Here is a 17920-nt window from a genome sequence, read left to right as displayed (position 1 = left end):
GGGGCCGTCCGCTGCTGGTGGGCAGTCGCGGCCCTGCCAGCCTTACGCCGGGCTTCCTGGCGAAAAATAGCGTTTTTCACTGAGGAAACGGGCGTCTCTCCCTTGGCGGGGAGAAGGGCTGAGGAGAAGCGTGGGGGTGAGGCGGTGGGAGAGCGGGGCCCCTGGGGCAGTGAGCCCGCCAAGCCTTTGGGGCAGGGACAAGCAGTGTTGGGCCTGCGAGGCAGGTGGGTGTACCTCCCTGTGCAAAGGATACCTTAATTTCTCTTTTTAACTATAGATGTCTTGTAACGTTTCAGAGTCTGTTGCCATGGATGGAGACGCAGAGCGTGACAAAGGTAATGTGAGGTGGTTTGAAAAAAAAAAAAAATATCAATCATCACACAACCCATAATCTTAATTTAAACCACATTTGAGAATAATTCTTTTTTTTTTTTTTTCTCTTTCCACTCCCTCAAGTTGAAGACGTTGTGGGCTGCCATGTTGAAGATGCTGTAACATTTTGGGCACAGGTGAATTTGGAGAGCTCTTTGATTTTAACTGAGGTGTTTAATCTTACCTCCCACTACCCCCTCCCCACAAGTTTCTACAGAAGTGAGAATTGATAGCATCGGATCTTGGGGGGGGGAAGTTAATTTAGATTTCAGAATTGCAAATATTATTGTGCTCTTTTAAGCTGAAATTAGTTATTCTTTCTGAAATGACAAAAAGCATTGTTCATCATCATTTGGATTGTAGCTGGCTTTTTGACTATTTGGTAGCCCCCCCAAATAAATAAATTGAGTGTTAAAATACTTGCTGTTGGCTAAAGAATACTGTAGGAGTCAGCTGGAGCTCTGCTGGGGGTGATTTCCCTGCTCTCTAACAGCTGAGCGTTTGGGACAGTTTCAATGAGGCTTGAGATGGAGATGGTTCAGAGATGCTAGGTCCTTTCAAATTTTGTGTAGATGGGCAGGGGGAGCAAGGAAAATTAAAAACCTTGGAACAGTAAGTAGTTTTCATTAATGGGGTGGTGGTGGTGCAGCAGGGAGAGGGGAAAAGCCAGGAGTACTAAAGCTTGCCTCTTCTATTTTGTCTGGTGGCTGATTGGTGTGTGTGTATTAGTCGACACCTGTGTAGCTTTGAGCCAGTTAGAGGAGGTAATGCTGCTTTGTCGTGTCCCCAACGGGAATTTGGGGAGGGGGACCAAACTTTACTCATTCTCTTAATGGAATAGCTTCTTCTAATAAAGAGATTTTTGGATGTAATAGTCATAGGTTATTTTGCTTTAGATTCTTACCCTGGCATTCTGAGACTCAGTCACAGTGTTTTATTTAATATTGTAAGGTACAAAAGTTAGGAGTGTACTTCTAAGGTTAACAAAATGTTTAGTTGCACTAGTGTTTTGTTTCCTGCTCTGAGCTCTGGATCATTTCTTTTGAATTAGCAGTAGAATGTTGTCTAATAAATGCCATGTTACTGAAATCGACCCAGTCTTATGGTGGTTCAGATACCAAGTTGTAACTGGCAAGGCTCTGCTCTCAGCTGAACCAAAACCCAAGTGTTGTATGTAAGGAGAACAGGGGGCATGAACAGCACAGAGCTGTTGTCTCATTGTATTAAGGAGAGAAAGAGAACACCAAATACACACTACAATTTGTGAGGAAGGATTAATAAGTAAGATCTGCATACTGCTCACAGAAGCTGGTTATTAAACTGTTAAAAAGGTTCGTTGCAAACTATTTCTCTGGGGTACGTTACCTGCCCCTGATCCGTGTCATTAATTTTTTGAAAGAAAATGAGACCAAGCTTACAAGTGCAACTAAAATCATGAAGATTGAAAGCTTAAGGTGGGACATTACTTGTCTCAACAGCAGGGCAACTGTTTTGATTTAATTTTTGGCTGTTAGAATCTGTCAAGCATCTGTTAAAAGTGACAGTTAATAACTCGTACCCTCTCTTCACACTTCTTAGAACGTCAGTAGATGTAATGACCTCTTGAAATTAAGTTGTGCACTGGCGGAAGCTTGTCCTCAGGCTAATGCAGTTTTTGGCAAACCTGATTTTAGTAAGGTGAGTAGGTTGTGTATATGTGGAGTTGGTTTTTCACCTAGATTTAAAAGCCTTAATTCTATGCAACCTTTTTTTTTTTTTTTTAAAAAAATTTCTTGATCTTTGTTAATGCTGTGGGTTATATTCTCTTAAGGTCTCTTTAAGAACTGCTGGCTTTCCTAAAGGAAAGGCTTATTTTGTGTGAGCAAGTTTAAATCTTTCTGCACTTAAGATTTCCGTTAAATTATGCAACCATACATATTTTTTTTTAACACTCAGGAAATACTACAAGAAGGTAATATACAGAATGCTGAATTCTCTTTGGTTGTCCAGTATATATTATGGGTTATCTTTAACAAGAGAGCAATGTTTTTTGAGAGAAGTGTTTCTTTGCTCCATCTCAAGAAGTGTGGAAGATCTTACAAAAGCCTGTAATATTAAATGCGCTGGACAAAGTACTCGTAATAAGGTAACAAGGACATATTTAATAGCAGTTCTACGACAAGCATACGAAGGGTGATGACAACTTTTGGTTTTGTGTGTGAACTACTGATGGATTATCGCAAAGTAAGGTGTAAATAAAACGATTTCTCTGAACTGTTTCTGTGTGCAGGTAAAGTACCTTCTGCATTCCTCTTGAAGAAAATGCACCACCAGCAAACCCAGCATGTTTGTGGTGTGATTGTCCTGTTCCTTTGTCGGGCTTACTAAGCCATCAGTGTCAATAAAATGTTGTAGCAACACATTAACAGAAAAGCCATGAGAGTCTGCTGTGTAAAATGCTGGTGTTCTTCTAGTTGCAAAATTTTCTTTGAGCTATTGTTTTTTGAGTAGAGGATTATGTTTTTGAAGCATTAGCATATATTGTTGTGAGAGATAGGATATCAAATCTATTAGTTTTCATACTGCTGTTGGGGTGATTATAGGAGAGTATGAAAATAAGATTTGTAGTGTACTACAATTACTGTATTTAAATTACCACTTTGAGGTATGCTTATATTTTCAGAATGCTATTATTGATCTTTTTTTTTTTTTCCCCCTAATTTCCAGATTTATGGTGGGTGTTTTTCTGAAGATGGATGTTGGTACAGATGCATGGTACAGCAAGAGATCAACAGTGAAAAGGCAGGAACAATTCTTTTTAAATCTTTAATTATGTGTCAGTCCTACCTGCAGGATGATAGGAATAAACGCAACTCCTCTTGCTGAAACTTGCTGTGTGAACGCATTTAAAAACAGTGTGAATATATACACATGGGACACAAATTCAGGTGACCTGTAATTTTGAAAAATGCTGATGAGGAGACTGGCAAAACATGACGTACTTGCGAATTGCTGTTTGTATCTCTTGATGAAGACATTCACAAGTGGTAGTTAACATTGTTATGTGATGTAATTTAATTTCAAAACTTCTGAGTGGCAGCCTTTTGTGACATGTTAGCACTGATGCAAATGACCTGAAAGAGTTCTTAATCATCATTAGGTGACTGATACAGAAGGCTGGTAGTTCCTGTTTAAAATTATAATTTCTAGACAGGCTGGTTGGCTTGGAAACATTAAGTTGCATATCTGTCCATTGAAGAAAGTCTTCTACATTGCTGCTTAATTTTTAATTTTTCCCTTAGAGGAAAAAAAATATTTGCCAGCAAAGATCTGTTTTGTTACTTAAAGTTTTGCCGCTGAGCTTTTAGACAGGTGCCAACCTAAGAGATTTCTCTAACTCTGTTCCTTCCTCTGAAGGGTGTCTAGGCTTAGTACAGACGATTCTGATCTCTGCAATGTGCCTGTGTGTTAAAATGCTTATATTCTAGTTGTTGTCAGCGCATATTTCTGCAGGAGGTTTGTGTAACCTCTGCTGGTTTATGTTTTATATTATTGTTGCAGTGTCAGGTATTGTATATTGACTATGGAAATTCTGAGGTTCTGAATAGATCAGACATAGTTGAAATTCCACCAAACCTGCAATGTCCAAGCGTTGCCAAGAAGTACAGACTCTGGGGACTGCAGATACCAACTGATCAGAACTTAAACATGTTTGATGAGGTGAGTACCAGATTTTTGAAGCATTTAAATGATGGGATCTGTAACAGATGCTGCCAAATACCAGCACAGTGTCACCAGGAGGAGTCTTGTAAGAGCTGGATGTTTAACCATGAAGGCAGGTCATGCTGGGAAGGACTGTCTGATCTGTTGGCCTGGGCATACTCTAGAAACTAAAATGGTTTTGGCAAAAATGGTTCAGATTGTGCTGGGAAGTGATTTTTTTTAGAGTACACTTTTGCCATCTTCAGAGCCTCAGGTCTATTTCTGACTGACCTGAGTACTTTCTGGTGATGAGGAAACAAGGTACCTCTTTGTCTTTCCCTTCAGAGGGAAAAATAGCTCCCTTGGCCACAGAACTTGCAATAAATTCACTTTTGTCTGTGAGCTCCTCAAATACTGTGTGCCTGAGTACAAACTTTTGGTCAAGAGAGGGAACAGCAGGTGAATGTGAGTGGTAGTAGGTGTCCTATCATCCCTGACCAGCAATGAAGGTGAAAGGCTCAGGAGCTGGTGCCCACAGGACTGGTAAAAGCTTTGAGCCCTGTTGAGTGGCACTGGTGACTGTTGGTAGAGTTTTACTAGTGGTGGTCTCTCTTTCTGGGACACCACTCATTCTACAGTCTCAATGGCATGATGCTTCAAGGCTTGGCGCTGGCACTGCTCATACTTCACCAGTCGAAGCCTTGGGAGAAGCAGTTGCTGGAGGAGGAGGCAGGAGGCAGGTGTCCTGCTAGCCTTGTATCCTACTGTTAGAGGAGATCCAGAGACCCTGTGTATGGTCTCATCCCTGTGGTCCTAGTAACATTGCTTAATGTGATTACTTAAGACAGGTGAAAATCTCTCTTCTCAGTTCCCCAGGGTTTTGTTTTGTTAGTGTGGGATTTTTTTAATTATTTATTTTGAAAACAGTTCTTGTTGCTTGAAATAAAGCTTTATTTGCTTGCTCTGTGCAGCTTTCCTGCCCCCACCCCTTTCATTCTTAATTTTTAGCAAAACCAGCTTGTTATCAGAAGTGGTGGCAAAAAAAGAAAAAACCCCTGATAATGAAAGATAACTTTATCCCAGATGTCTGCTGAAGGTCTTGAGTGAATTCCCTAGTCTTCCAAAGTAGTTTTTATTTGATGTTAGTGGTGAAGCTGATAGCTGCCAATTCTGGCATTTACCAATTTTTAAATGGGTAGTTTCAGTAAGGTAGGTTTCCATAGGGTAGATACACATCATAATTCATTTGTTGCTATGTTCTGTTTCAACTGCTGGACCACTTATTGAAAGGGTTTTTAAACAATGTAATAATTCAAATATTTTTTTTCATATTATTTTGTATAATACTGTTAAATAATTGGTCTAGTATCCTCTAAAAGACTTGGATAACCCAGTTGCCAACTTCTGTTGAGAGTTGATGGGACTTCTGTCACTTATAAATGATACTGAATTCTGCAAAGCTGAACATTAAGGGCGAACTACTGGTGTTGGATTTCGGTCTGGCGTTGACAGTGATTAGGTCAAGTACAGTTGTAGTTGTACAGATACAGCATTGTTTCAGAGTAGATGTGTTAAACATAAGGTTTACCTGTGCAGCTCTTTGGGTTTTGGTCTTAAACATATCCTCTTTTTCTTAGAAGAAAGATGGCTGATTTCAGCTAAAAGTATTCAGAGTGTTCAGTACACAACTTCAGTGTGTTTTTATTTTACAGGGGAAGAAGTTCTTGAGCAGCCTGGTTTTTGAAAAAGAAATAAAAATATGTCACAAAGGCAAGCACGAAGATGGTACCATTATTGCCCGGGCAGAATATGAAAAAATAGATATTGGAGAAGAGGTGGCCAAGGCAGGGTTTGCTGAAAAATGCACATCTCCAGGAAACGCTAAAGATGCTGAAGAGAGAGAAGTAGATGTCATGCAAAACCAACATCGGAAGATAAAAGTTTCAGTTCCGCTGTGGCTAAACAGGTCTGATCACGCACTGTACGGCATCCCAAGAAGGCGCTGTGACCAAGTAGCTGCCAGCACAAGGAATCAGAATTTTACTGGAAACCGTGCATTTGCCCCGAAGTAAGGAAGTGGGATGTCATAGAAAACTTTGTATGTGACGTATTGTATGATCTGATTAGCTTAGTTGCTGGGATGTGGGTACATGAGAAGATGTAGGGGGAAGTGAGTATCTAATATACAAAGTTTGATTTCTGTCTTTCCAGCATCAAGTAATGCTGGTACACAATGGAAGGGAAGTATATGTGAGTCTGTGTGTGTGCGCCTGTTTGTGTATGCTGTGGAGAGGGGAATTAGGACATTAATCTGTAAAAAACTTGTTCATTAGTGTTGTTGCTCGTTGGATAGCTTGTTCTTCCTCATTTGATTTCCAGAGACAGACTGTTTTTATGTATCTTAATGCAAGATTTTGAAAAAGAAGGAAGAGGTAGCAGGTAGTAAGCAGAGGAGAAGATACCCTAAAGCTTAGTTGAAAGCAGAGGTTGTGGGACATTAGGCCTTTAGCAGATTTTGCAGTGATGGGCAATGCAATAACGTTCATTTTAGCATCTGTGTAATTTCCATTGGCTTGTTCTTGCGACTTTTTGTAGCTATCCCCTGTTTATTTACCTCTATTAAAAACTGACTGGGCACAAATGTGGAATGTAAAAGTACCCTTGCGTAGCAGGACAAACATATTTTGGTGATTGATTTGTCTAGGAATGTGACAATGCGCTTATAAGAAATAAAGCCAGCAATCACAGTTTGAAGTAAGCTTTAGGGGATAACGGTGTCTCTGCAACTTGTAATTACATTGACAAGAGGTAGTGGTAAGTTGGCAGTTACGGTTGTTGTCAGAAATCTTTTTAAAGAGACTTTTCCTACAGTTGCTAGGATCGCCATGGCAACAGGCAGCTGAGAAAAATGTTTGTGGGTGGGAAAGATGGTACTTGGCATTCAGGAAGTTGAGATGGTGTAAGAAGTAATGTTCTCAAAAAAAACTTCTTTAGAATTTGCTAATGTTCCATAATTTGAGCTTCTAGAACATTTTAATGAATCACCTGAGGGCACGCCCTTCCACATAAAAGCGTGGTGTCCAAATCTGTTTTACAATTAGATCATTTAGGCAAGTCTATGCTATTAACAAATACTAATATGAAATGAGGTGCTCTTCAAAAAAATATAAATTTATAGTAAAGTGTCTAATCCTGAATTATTTTGATACTCTGATCTGCCCTGTTTTCTGAGTTAGAGATACGCTGTGAATATGATTTTAAAAAAGAAATAGCTTTTTTCTTTTTTTTTTTTTCTTCTTGTGGAGCACAGTGTTGAAATACTTTTGTGTACAAAGCTGTCCTGACTGACCTGAGCAGCTGGCAGCTAGTAGATCCTCTGTTTCGTTTCTATATATTATGATGTCCTTTAACATTTTGCACATCACAGGCATTTTTGGGGTGGTATGCCTGTGAAGGAGATGGAGAAAGACAGAAGCTAGGATGTAACCAAAGCTGTGCAGGTGAGGATGAAGTTGATATGAGGTCTAGCAGAGCTTTGGTACTGTACAGTACTGTCACAGTACTCTGAGACAGATGGCTTCACATCACTCCTCTTCGTTATAAAAATAATTCTAGGCTATAGTTCCAAAACACTAGCCTTAAAGTGCTTTGGCTTTTTTAGTAGATAGAAGATTTAAGTTACAATGGACTTCTACTTTTCTGGGTCTGCTAAGATGTTTTTTGGATGGGAAATACTTTGGAGTTGGTGACAGTGAAAACGTATAAAGGGTTTTCTTCAAATGATGTATTTCTTTCCTCAGTGATATGTAACAGTCTTTGTAAAGACTGGCGTGGAGAAGGATACAAATTCTGAAGAAGTAAAGCATGATTGTGTAGGTGCTTCTGTAGTCTTTTTGATGTGGTGTCCTGTAGTCATTACTGAAATTACAATAGCATGAAAGAATGCACATTATGTTTTGTTGGGTTTTGTTTTGTGTGTGTGTGTGTTTTGTTTTTGTTTTTTTTAATTAATTCCTCTTGATTCATTTTTAAAAGGGAAAAAATGCCAGCTTCTAACTCTGTGCCAGACACCAGGTTGGCACAAATAAGACCAGATCAGAAACTGTCCGAAGATAAAGAAGTTCTCAGACGGGAGAATGTAAATCTCTTGGAGAGGCAGAAGGAACTAGAACTGAAGGTTAAACAGCTGAAACGTGAACTTCAGGTATGTGGAAATGTGAAAAGGATGCGTCTCTCCTCATTGCAAGTGTTTCTGACAATGCTTCTGTCTTCCTGTTTCATCATACTACAGTTCAGCTGCGCTGTTGTTTGGAATACAGAAGGATTAGACTGGCTGAGGTGAAGACTTGTCTTGCTCTGGTGCAGGGAGATGCTGGCAGTGTGGCAGCACAGATTTTGCAGTCCAGGTTGGACTCCCCTTGGTGCGTGTACTGGCTTGCCACTGCGCTTGATGATGCAAGTGCTGGTTGTAATGAGGATCTAATCCTTGCCTTTTTTTCGCTCACTTAGAGGAAAAAAACAGCTTTCTATGCGTGGGGCTGAAAATTCCTAAACATCACAGAATCGTAGCAGCTGTGGAATTTTAGAACTGGATAAAACTTACCATTTCCTTAATTGCTGCTTAATGGAAAAGATGCTTGTATTTCTTTCCAGGGGAAGTTCCTAGCACTATCTGAGAAGCACAGTATTTCGTAATAGTTACTGATAGGCTTAAAAATGGTGTGAATGGTTTTAAGTGCAATAAACAGCAGTAGTAAGAAGAGATTGTGTGAGAGGACGGTATGTTTCCATGAATTCGTAAAAATGTTGTGCAAACTCTTATCCCTACAGATAGGAAAGGAAAAGCTGCTGTTGTGTAAATCCCTTTGATACCCCCCAAACTGAACTTTCACATAGCTGTTCCCTTTTTCTTCCTTGTGGAATAAAACTAGTCATAACCAGCTTTGCTACTCGTTTACCTCTACCTAGAACACCTGTGTTTCTACATATACTAATCTGTCATTGCAGACTCTCCATCAACTAAAGATACGATGTTTGAGCACTGTTATGCAAAATAAATGAACAAGCAACATAATACATGTCTGCAGCTAAGAAAAAATATTTCAATGCAAGGAATTCTTAGAAGCATTTTTTACCTATATTCTGATTTTTTTAAAAAACCTGTTTTCTATAAATTTTAGTTGCTTTTTTTATGTTGAGTGCAAATAAACTGCTTTAAAAAAAAAGGTTGGGGATATACTTTCAAGTAAGAAAATAATTTGCTCCCTTCTGAAAACACTGTGGTAGGCAATGTTTTATTTTAGAACGGTGATGTATGGTGGTGGCTTTGAGGGGTACTTAAAGAAAAAACCACCCTGCGGTCATGAGACTTTGGATGCTCATCTGCAAATACAAAACAATTTAAACCCTTCTATGTTTGTTTTTTGTTTGGTGTTTGTTTGTTTTTAATATAATATGTAGCAAGTCTGAAAGGCTAACAACTTTTAAAGACTGTGTTTCATTACTTGAAGTAGAGTTTATAAAACCATCTCTGTGCTATGAGAACAAGAGCTTTTAAATGTAGGTCGCCCCTTGAGGAATATAGCCTGATGTGGTGTATGGGCTTGTTTTCGGTCAAGAATATTCCTTATTTTATATTGAGAATATTCCTTGTAGGAAGGTCAGGGTGGTTGTACGTACAGCAAGAGTTCTTGTTTTGCTGTACCACTTTGAGTTGTGGTGGTGATAAGAGGAAGGGGTTTAATGAGGTCCCAGACTTGGATTTCCCTGAATTTTTCAGTAAGGAAAGAAAAAATTCTATGTTGTCTGAAGACTTGCTAGCAAAGGGGGAGTAATTGAAGAAATACACTTGAACACATCACTACTCAAATGAGAGGAAGGAAATGAACCATTAACCTTTAGGAAGCTATTAAAGAAGAAAAATAAAATTATTCTCATTGGTTTGTATGTCTTTCCAGGCATTTTGTTAAGTGTTTTGAAGAGGGCCATCTCTGTGTATGTGCGCGCGCATGTGTATGTTTTCAAAAGACTAAATTGTGGTCTGCATTTTATTAACCCTGGCTGTCTGTTGTGAGTGTTGATCTATCTTTGCATCTCTTTGTTGAAATGCTGCTCCAAAAATGATAAATAACTCAGAAAGAGAAGGAAGCATCCAAGAAAACTGCTGAAAGTTTTGAGGAAACCCTGCATACTTACATTGGAACAAAAATGAGAAATTTGGCTGCTAAGGTGAAAGCATTGAAAGAAGTTAGGTAAGTGTTTTGGTTTTTTTTTTTTTTTTTCCTAAAATAATATTATTTATCATTGCCCTCTTTATCTCTTGAAGTCATGCATGCTTTTTTATTTCCTAAAAGTTTTGTTTTATTATTTTTCTAAGAAAAATGTATTGTTGTATACAGAGGGGAGTACTTCCGAAAAGCAAGGCTGAAACTGGAACTTTTTGGAAGCTCACATTGGAATTTGCGTTGCCTACTTGTCAGTGTTTATCAGATGACTTTGATTAACTTCTGCTGCTTTACCATAGCTGTTGGCAAGAAGGGCTTTCAATTCCATCTTCAAGGAAGATTCTAATTAGTAAATGTAGTTAGTTGTTTAACTGGGTAATCTGAGTTCCTTGGGTATGTGTTCCTTGGGTATGTGTGATGCTGTGAGAGGTGTCTCTCTTTTTAGTCCAAATTGCCCTTCTGGTTTTAAAAGAAAGGACGACACTGCATAGGGAAGAAGACTTGAAATAGAATGACCATCAGCTCCTTTAAGAAGGAATATATATATTGGTGTATGTGTTCATGGAGGATAAATAGAAAAAAATACCAAGACAGGAAGTAGGACAAAATGGAAATTAAAAGCAGGAGAAAATTTCCACGTATAGCCTCATCAATACTGAGGTGTAATGAATGTATTCTTGGTCCTTTGTCAAAAAAAAGGTTTAACAGCTGAATGAAACAAATTGCTACTGCTACCCTTTGGAAGAAACTAGGTTATTAATGTGGCAGGTGATATCTCAAAATTCGTATGTTCCAGGGGTCTGAATTTAAACTGCTTAGGTTCTGGGAAAAAAAATTCTGGTAAAATGTTGTTTCCTCCTTACAACTTAGGCACACGAATAAGAACAGTCGCTCTAGAGAGCAGCTTTCACAATCCATAAAAGTAGTTACCGAAGAATGCCTCTCTGTTCCATGTTCCTTGGAAAAACTGCAGAAGATTTGGACAGAGTATGACTTGGCTCAAGAGAGGATTCAGTTATGCAGAAATGTGGTAGGTTGGAATTATTTTTTTTCTCATGAGCTATAATTTATCAGTTATTGTCAGATTATTTTAGTCTTATAAGTGTAGCTGAATAGAATGAGCACAGCATGGAAACATCTGTCCTTTACTAGAGGCTTTGCTACCTTTGTCACAACTGATGTGTTTGTGGAGTGTTATTTTTTGTGTTAAGCCTAGACTTTTTGATTTTGTGAAGAAGTATAAGGAAATCAGCACGTGATAGCTAAAAGGTTTCTGTTCAGTAATAGTTAGAAACGGCTTCAGCTGTGCAGCTGCAGCGTCTGTCTTTAAAACCTTTTGTTAAAGCAGCATGCCACTACTTAGAATATGTTTCCCTCCTATGCGGAGGCATAGGGAGGGCGGTATGCACATACAGTTGTATAGGCAGATGGACTTGTATAGAGGAAAGCTGCCATCTAGTGCAACTTCTCTGCAACCACAGATCTGAAAAAGCCTGCCTGGGTATGTAGGCATGGCTGTGTTGATAAGGATGGTTATGTACTGCGTCTCAGGCGTACGGCACTGCTGCTTTTGGGAGCAGGAAGGTTACCCGGTCTGTGGTGTGCATTGTGGTAAGGCAGGGAAGGGATGGTAGTTGTATGGCTGGGAGAGCGACTCCAAATGTGTTGTGACTATTTTCAAGTGTAGTGTAAAATATTTTAAATGTGTTTGCTTAAGAGGTATTGCTGTGTTACACTGAATTTACCAGCTCATGAAATGGACTAGAAAATAACGAGCCATGAGGAGACCCCAAGTAAGCTCTGTTGTTGCTTGTGCAAGGAAAAGTATTCAAACATCTATGGCATGGCATACATTTGATTGCTGTGGGTGAAAAGTAGTAGTTTATAGTAAACAAAATAAAGTGAAGTGTTTAAATTTCACAACATTAAGGTAGGTGTGAATAAGCAGACGACATTTTAGTGTTGCACCTTGTATAGGGGAGCAGCGTGTAGAAGAATAGCTAGACTGTGAGGTGTCAGGAGCCAGGGCTGCTTAGGGATTCAGTTGCTCAAGCTTTCCTTGGGTGAATTCCTGATCCCATGTGAAATAGTATCAGTTGCAATTTCCTGGAGATTACATGGGATGGTTGAGCTCAAGTGGGTCTGTAAGCCTTGTTGAACAACAGCACAAAAGTTTTTCTCCATCTGCTGCAAAGACATCTTGGGACTTGTTTTCACCCCCCTTGTCCAGTTTTGCTCTAACTCAGTTGGGCTGGGGATAGAGGGAAAGAAAACCTTTAATGTGGATAAGAGTTAGGACAGATGCAGATACAGTGGTGTGACTGGGAAGTCTCAAAGGGTTTATTCAATTGAGGAGATGGCTGCTTTGGTGTCATTCAGGTGGCAGTGTGTGGGAGTTGTTGGTTTGGGTTTGGTTTTTTTTGCTCTATTTTTGAGTTGTTAACTCCGGCAAGCAGCTTTCTTCCATAAGAAGCATCATGGCAAAGAGGTTTAATTCTTGAAGAGTGCTTGAGGTAGACTAACTAATTGGAATCTGTTAGAGAGTTGGACATTGTCACCTGTTTCAGTTGTGAATGACTAACAATGAAGTCATGTCTGCATGATGTGTTGTATTGTGTTACAGTGCCAAAATATTTGAAATACTGTTGAAATGAGCTTACAGCGTTCTGCTGCTTCTGGTAGCTTCATGTGTGTTTGTGTAGCCCTCTGTTTTGTGTTGACACATGGCTTGAAAACTAATTTTGTTCAGAAATCAACACCACCTCCTGGTCTCCTGGTCCCCCCCGCCCATTCTGACATTGTTCCTGGTTGCCTAAGCTACGGTGTAAATTAGTGGTGGCATGAAATCTTAGGACTTTTCAAGAGCACGCAGTTGTTAAAAAAAAAAAAAAAAAAAAAAAAAAAAAAAAAAAATTCCTGCTATCTGAAGAGGGGGAGTTGTCATGGTAGTGTCACCAATATTTTAAATGGGGAAAAATAAAGACAATGTGAGTTCTGCTAGATGTCAGGTATCCCCCAGAGTGCCTGAGTGCTGCAAAGGGTATGCAAGCGGGAATGTGTGTGGAAGTGTAGACCTCCCTGAAGAATTAATTTAGTTTTCAGGATGAATTGGTAGCAGCTGGAAGCGGAGCATCTCAAGGCTCTTGTGGAATTTGTCTTAAGTATTTTGAAGGCTTTGATAGGTGAAGGGTACACAACAAGAGTTTTGGTTGCATCATGCTAGAGCTACAGTACCATAAAGGTTGCCCTGTTTTAATGTGCAATGTAGTGACTTTATCTTTTTTTTTTTTTCTTCCCCTTGAGAATCATTTGTATTTTTTAAGATCTATTTTATATGCTATAGCATGCCACGGAATCTTGGCTACTGTATTTTCAAATACAAGAAATGTCCAGGATGCACACAGTGAAAGCGTGTGCTTGTTATTCTGCGTGTCATCCCTACTTAAATTATACTGACTGTAGATAGGCTAACAAATATTTTTGATTGGGCAAGTGAGTGTGTTGATGTCACCAACTTTGTTTCTTGCTCAGTTAAAATGAGGTACGTGTAAATCCAGTGTACAGGATGCCCAGTGATCCCAAACAGATGGATGAAATAACTGGCTATTAAACTATAGCAGACTGTTTAACTCAGTTTGCTTAATCTGTCAACCTAGCTGTCAAAATTGGTTTTACTAAGTTAAATCTTGTTATTCAGTTGCCTAAGCAGTGTGCTCTCCTTTTAACCTCCCTGGAGTGCTGATGCCCTCTCTCACTGTCACAAGCCTCATTTGTTTGTAAGCTCTTGGGAGTGAACATCTTGTCTTGCTTTGGGGAAAGCCTAATGCATCTTAAACAAATATCACAGGCGGGAGTAAATCCAGTAAAGCTTGAGTGCAGAGTAAACAGCCTTATTTCAGTTTTCATTGTCTATGCTTTCATAGTTGGTTTATGCTGGTTTAACTAGGTCTGTTCTGGATACTGTCCCAAAAATGAAGGTGGGTGACTGAAACATTTCTTAATGAAGTATTTAGGTAATGTATGTCTTGGAAAGAGAAGAAGATAAGCAGTGAACTGAGGTAGTACTGGGGCATGGTGTGTATGAAAATAACAAAGATGGTTCTTCTGGAGTGGAAATGCTTAAAAATACATTCAAAACTAATCATAGATTTGATGTAAATTCTGTGTCCAAATAGGAAGATAGTAGTGCTGATCACTTAACCAGCTCTCCTATGAAACGTGACTGAGAGGGTGGCAGCTGTACAGATGAAAAAACAGGGATAATTACAAGTTCCCCTGATTGCAATGTAGGCAGACACTCACAGTAATACAGTGTAATACAAATTCTGACTTTTCAGACATTGTAGATAGTGTTTTAAGGATGTGTTGTTTAATTTACGATTTTGAGTTAGAAACGTATTAGAGACTGTAGTGTACATATTCAGCATTTTTAGTGGCAAGGATGAAAAAATAATCATGCTAATGTCTAAAAAAGGGGACTCATTGCTTATTAAAAAAAAAAAAAACAACAAAAAACAAACAGGGGAGGGTGGGATAAATAGAGAAATAGAGCAGTTTAACGAGGATGCTGATGTCAGAGCTAGTTTTAGCTGTTCCATATACTGCAGAGTAGTAACTTGAACCAAAGTAAGGCAAAAACTGGGGCCAAAAGTAGAAATAGGCTCCAAAAATGGATCACAGCTTGTCGATGGATGGGGATTAATTTTTTCCCCCTCTTACTTATGAGGTCATTAAATCACACTAAAGCAAGAATGCATTGATAGGTGACTGCACTATACATACCCTGCTCTTACGGACTTTCATAAAGCATTGCTATAGTTATCAGAAACAAGATGGTAAGCTAGCTTGGCATTTGGTATGATCGAGTCTGGTGGTTGTTTGTGGAGTGGGTTTTTTTTGTTTTGTTGTTTTTTTGGGTTTTTTTTTGAGAGAGAGGTATAAATGAACCAGACACAAAATAAACTAAATTTTGTAGTCTGAGAAACCTTTAGCCTGTTCCAAAGGAGTTTAATTCTACTGTTTGGTGTTGTGATGAGCTTACATCTTTGTAAAGCAGACTATTAAAATACTGCATGTGTCCTTAATGCTCTCTGAAGTTATTGTTATTTAACAGGCATTATCTGAGCTGTGAGCTGTTGCATGTACGCAATCAAATGGCAGACATTGGAAGGAGACTTGTCCTGTGGCTCCTGAGCTGTCTGCTGAGTTCCTGGATTGTCATTTAGTCACATGTAGACTGTTAAATTTACTCTAGTGCGTGAACTGGTATTAATTGGAGTTGGTTGCCTGGTTGAATCTTCTCGTCCATCAAGTCTCTATTGCTCTAGTTTTTGAATTAATATTCTGCAGGAATCTTGTCTTAAAAAGGAATAAGGACCCCTTGTCATAAAGAACACTTTTTATGCAGTGTGTTACAGTATTCTTTTACAAACTAGCTTCTGTCCCATGCAGGAAAACCAGCAGGAAGTCTATAAAAATTGTGTGTGCTTTTGGTCACCAGAGGTGCCTAAAAAGTGCAGAAGTGCCTATTAAATCTTTTTGTTGTTGTTCTTTCATTTTTTAAGTGCTGAAGCAATACATTGTGTTCATCTATGGTAGAACTTAATCCACTGATTTTTATTACCCAGCCCACTAATGTCTAACAGATTGCTAATTTAAGTTTTAAAGCTGTATATGCTGCAGCTTGGGGTTTTATTTTTAGTTGGAGTTCGTCCATCTTTCAGTTTCCAGCCGTTGGATCTCATTCTGTCCTTGTTATAGGCAAAAGGTTTGTAGTCTATCTTCCGTGGATACTTACAAACTCCTGATTTAAGTCAACTTCTAAGCTTTCACTTGGTAAACTAAATTTAAAAACTCTGACAACCTGTGTTTTTGTACAAATATTTATATTGCAGATATATAATATATTACTTGTTAGTAGGAAGTGTTTATTTGACTGTTCTTTGTCTCCGTGTGAAACTTGTATTAGTGCCACGGTTAACTCTTCTGTTTTTTTTCTGTTTCTTTACTTATTGCCTTCCACACTAGACTTTCCAAGACCCTTTTTTTTTTTCCCAGGGTGAGGAAGGAAATGCATGTCAGGACGGTGTGTTATAGCTACTTCAGTTATTTTACTTACTTTTTTATTTTTTGAGATGGATGTAGAAGGGAATAGCAAATCTTTACAGCAGGTCTGTAAAGCTGTAGTTTGGTCTTCCATGTTCATAGTTGTTTTAATATGTCTGTGGGCGTGTTGGGTTAAATCGCTGTAAAAAGAACGCTGCAGACATGCTTCTGAGTGACTTGCTTCATCCATTTCAAAAGGTTTGGTTTTGGTGAGTCTATTAGGTGCCTTGTCTGATATGAATGTGAGGTTCCTCTCCCATTAGCAGAATTAATTCTGCCAGTCATCCAAGGGAAACTGTTGGTTTTGGGTTTTTTTTCCTAGAAAATTATTTTTAGTTTAATAGTCATATTGCAGGTAATCAGCAGGAGTCTACAGGTCACCTGTCTTTGCTGCTAGAAGGCAAGGAACAAATTGGTAAAAGGATTTTTTTATTTTATTCTAGAGTATTCTTCTCCGGCAAGAAATCTTTTGCGGTCTAACTTTGTGGATGTAATTTGGCATGTATGGAAGTGTGGGTACTCCAAATTCTCATTTCTGTACTACAATAAAAAACTGCAGGGCAACGAGGACATTTTAAGTTTACAACAGCAATTAGGACTCCCACTGTTATCAATAGTTACGCAGAAACTGTTTCTTTGGTTGTCTGATAATGTCATATTTTTACACTGTAAAGGGTGCTGTATTTGTGCAAGGTGGTCGTGTCATAGTAGTAATTTGCTTATTCGCTCATTCCTATTCAGGCATGTATTGTATTATTCATACTTTGCAGGGATTAATGATTTTTTTGTATCACTTCCCACATTGTGTATGTGGCGTTTGGGTGTGAGTTGCTCACTTACTTTTCCTTCTGCATAGGATGAAATAGATGAATTAATTGCCAAGAGAAATGAAGTCCAGCAGCACTTGTATTCAGCAGCGGAAGAATTAATTTCAGAAGTGGATCAATTACCCCTCTCTGAGCGCTCAAGAACGTTACAGGTAAGGAGGTTGCTTTTGTCAGTGTTGATTCTGAAACACACAGAACCTCTGGAGGGTGTTTCTTAATGTTAAACTTCTTATAGTTGGAGACCTTGACAGCGGCAGGTGAAACTTTAGGTAGCACTTCTGAGTTAAGTTGTACATCTGACACCTGTAGTTCTCAGTGTGACTTGTGATCCTGGTCTCCTAGATGTTTTGTTTCTAGACGCGAGTTATCTAGATCCTGGATTTGAGCAACAGCTTTTCTCTTATGGGACTGTATTTGGTGACTAACAAGACTTCACAAAGCACAGAATATTTAGCAGAAGGTAGATGTTAATGAGAGAACCTGCAGTTAAAAAGTCAATGCAGTTATCCTGCAAATTGCAGTGGATTTTGTGGTTGGGTTATATACCTTCCTAGCCCTTTCTGTTAAGGTCACACTGTGTAGTTTGGAGTAGTATAGCAAAGTGTAAAATATTTAAAGCATTTTTTTTTTTTTTTTTTAAGGTGAGAGTTAAACACTACAGAAGCATGTGTTTATACCAAGAGTCCCTCTCCTTCCCAGCCAACCCAACAA

General features: G+C 38.9%; 1 protein-coding gene across 1 annotated transcript in view; it reads left to right on the top strand.

Moving 5' to 3' along the window:
- The first annotated feature begins 307 nt into the window (after positions 1–307).
- STK31 (serine/threonine kinase 31) overlaps positions 308–17920 on the top strand; it is a 38494-nt gene continuing 20881 nt past the window's right edge. The window contains exons 1-10 of the mRNA XM_009879572.1: positions 308–335; positions 457–509; positions 1951–2049; positions 3079–3153; positions 3913–4071; positions 5766–6121; positions 8089–8269; positions 10189–10304; positions 11148–11307; positions 17239–17361. Of these exons, the coding sequence (XP_009877874.1) occupies positions 308–335; positions 457–509; positions 1951–2049; positions 3079–3153; positions 3913–4071; positions 5766–6121; positions 8089–8269; positions 10189–10304; positions 11148–11307; positions 17239–17361 (1350 nt within the window). The remainder of the gene's footprint in view (positions 336–456; positions 510–1950; positions 2050–3078; positions 3154–3912; positions 4072–5765; positions 6122–8088; positions 8270–10188; positions 10305–11147; positions 11308–17238; positions 17362–17920) is intronic.

Source organism: Charadrius vociferus, unplaced genomic scaffold (genome assembly GCF_000708025.1).
Source record: "Charadrius vociferus isolate BGI_N301 unplaced genomic scaffold, ASM70802v2 scaffold262, whole genome shotgun sequence".
Lineage (NCBI taxonomy): Eukaryota > Metazoa > Chordata > Aves > Charadriiformes > Charadriidae > Charadrius > Charadrius vociferus.
This window is presented reverse-complemented; position numbering and strand designations above follow the sequence as displayed.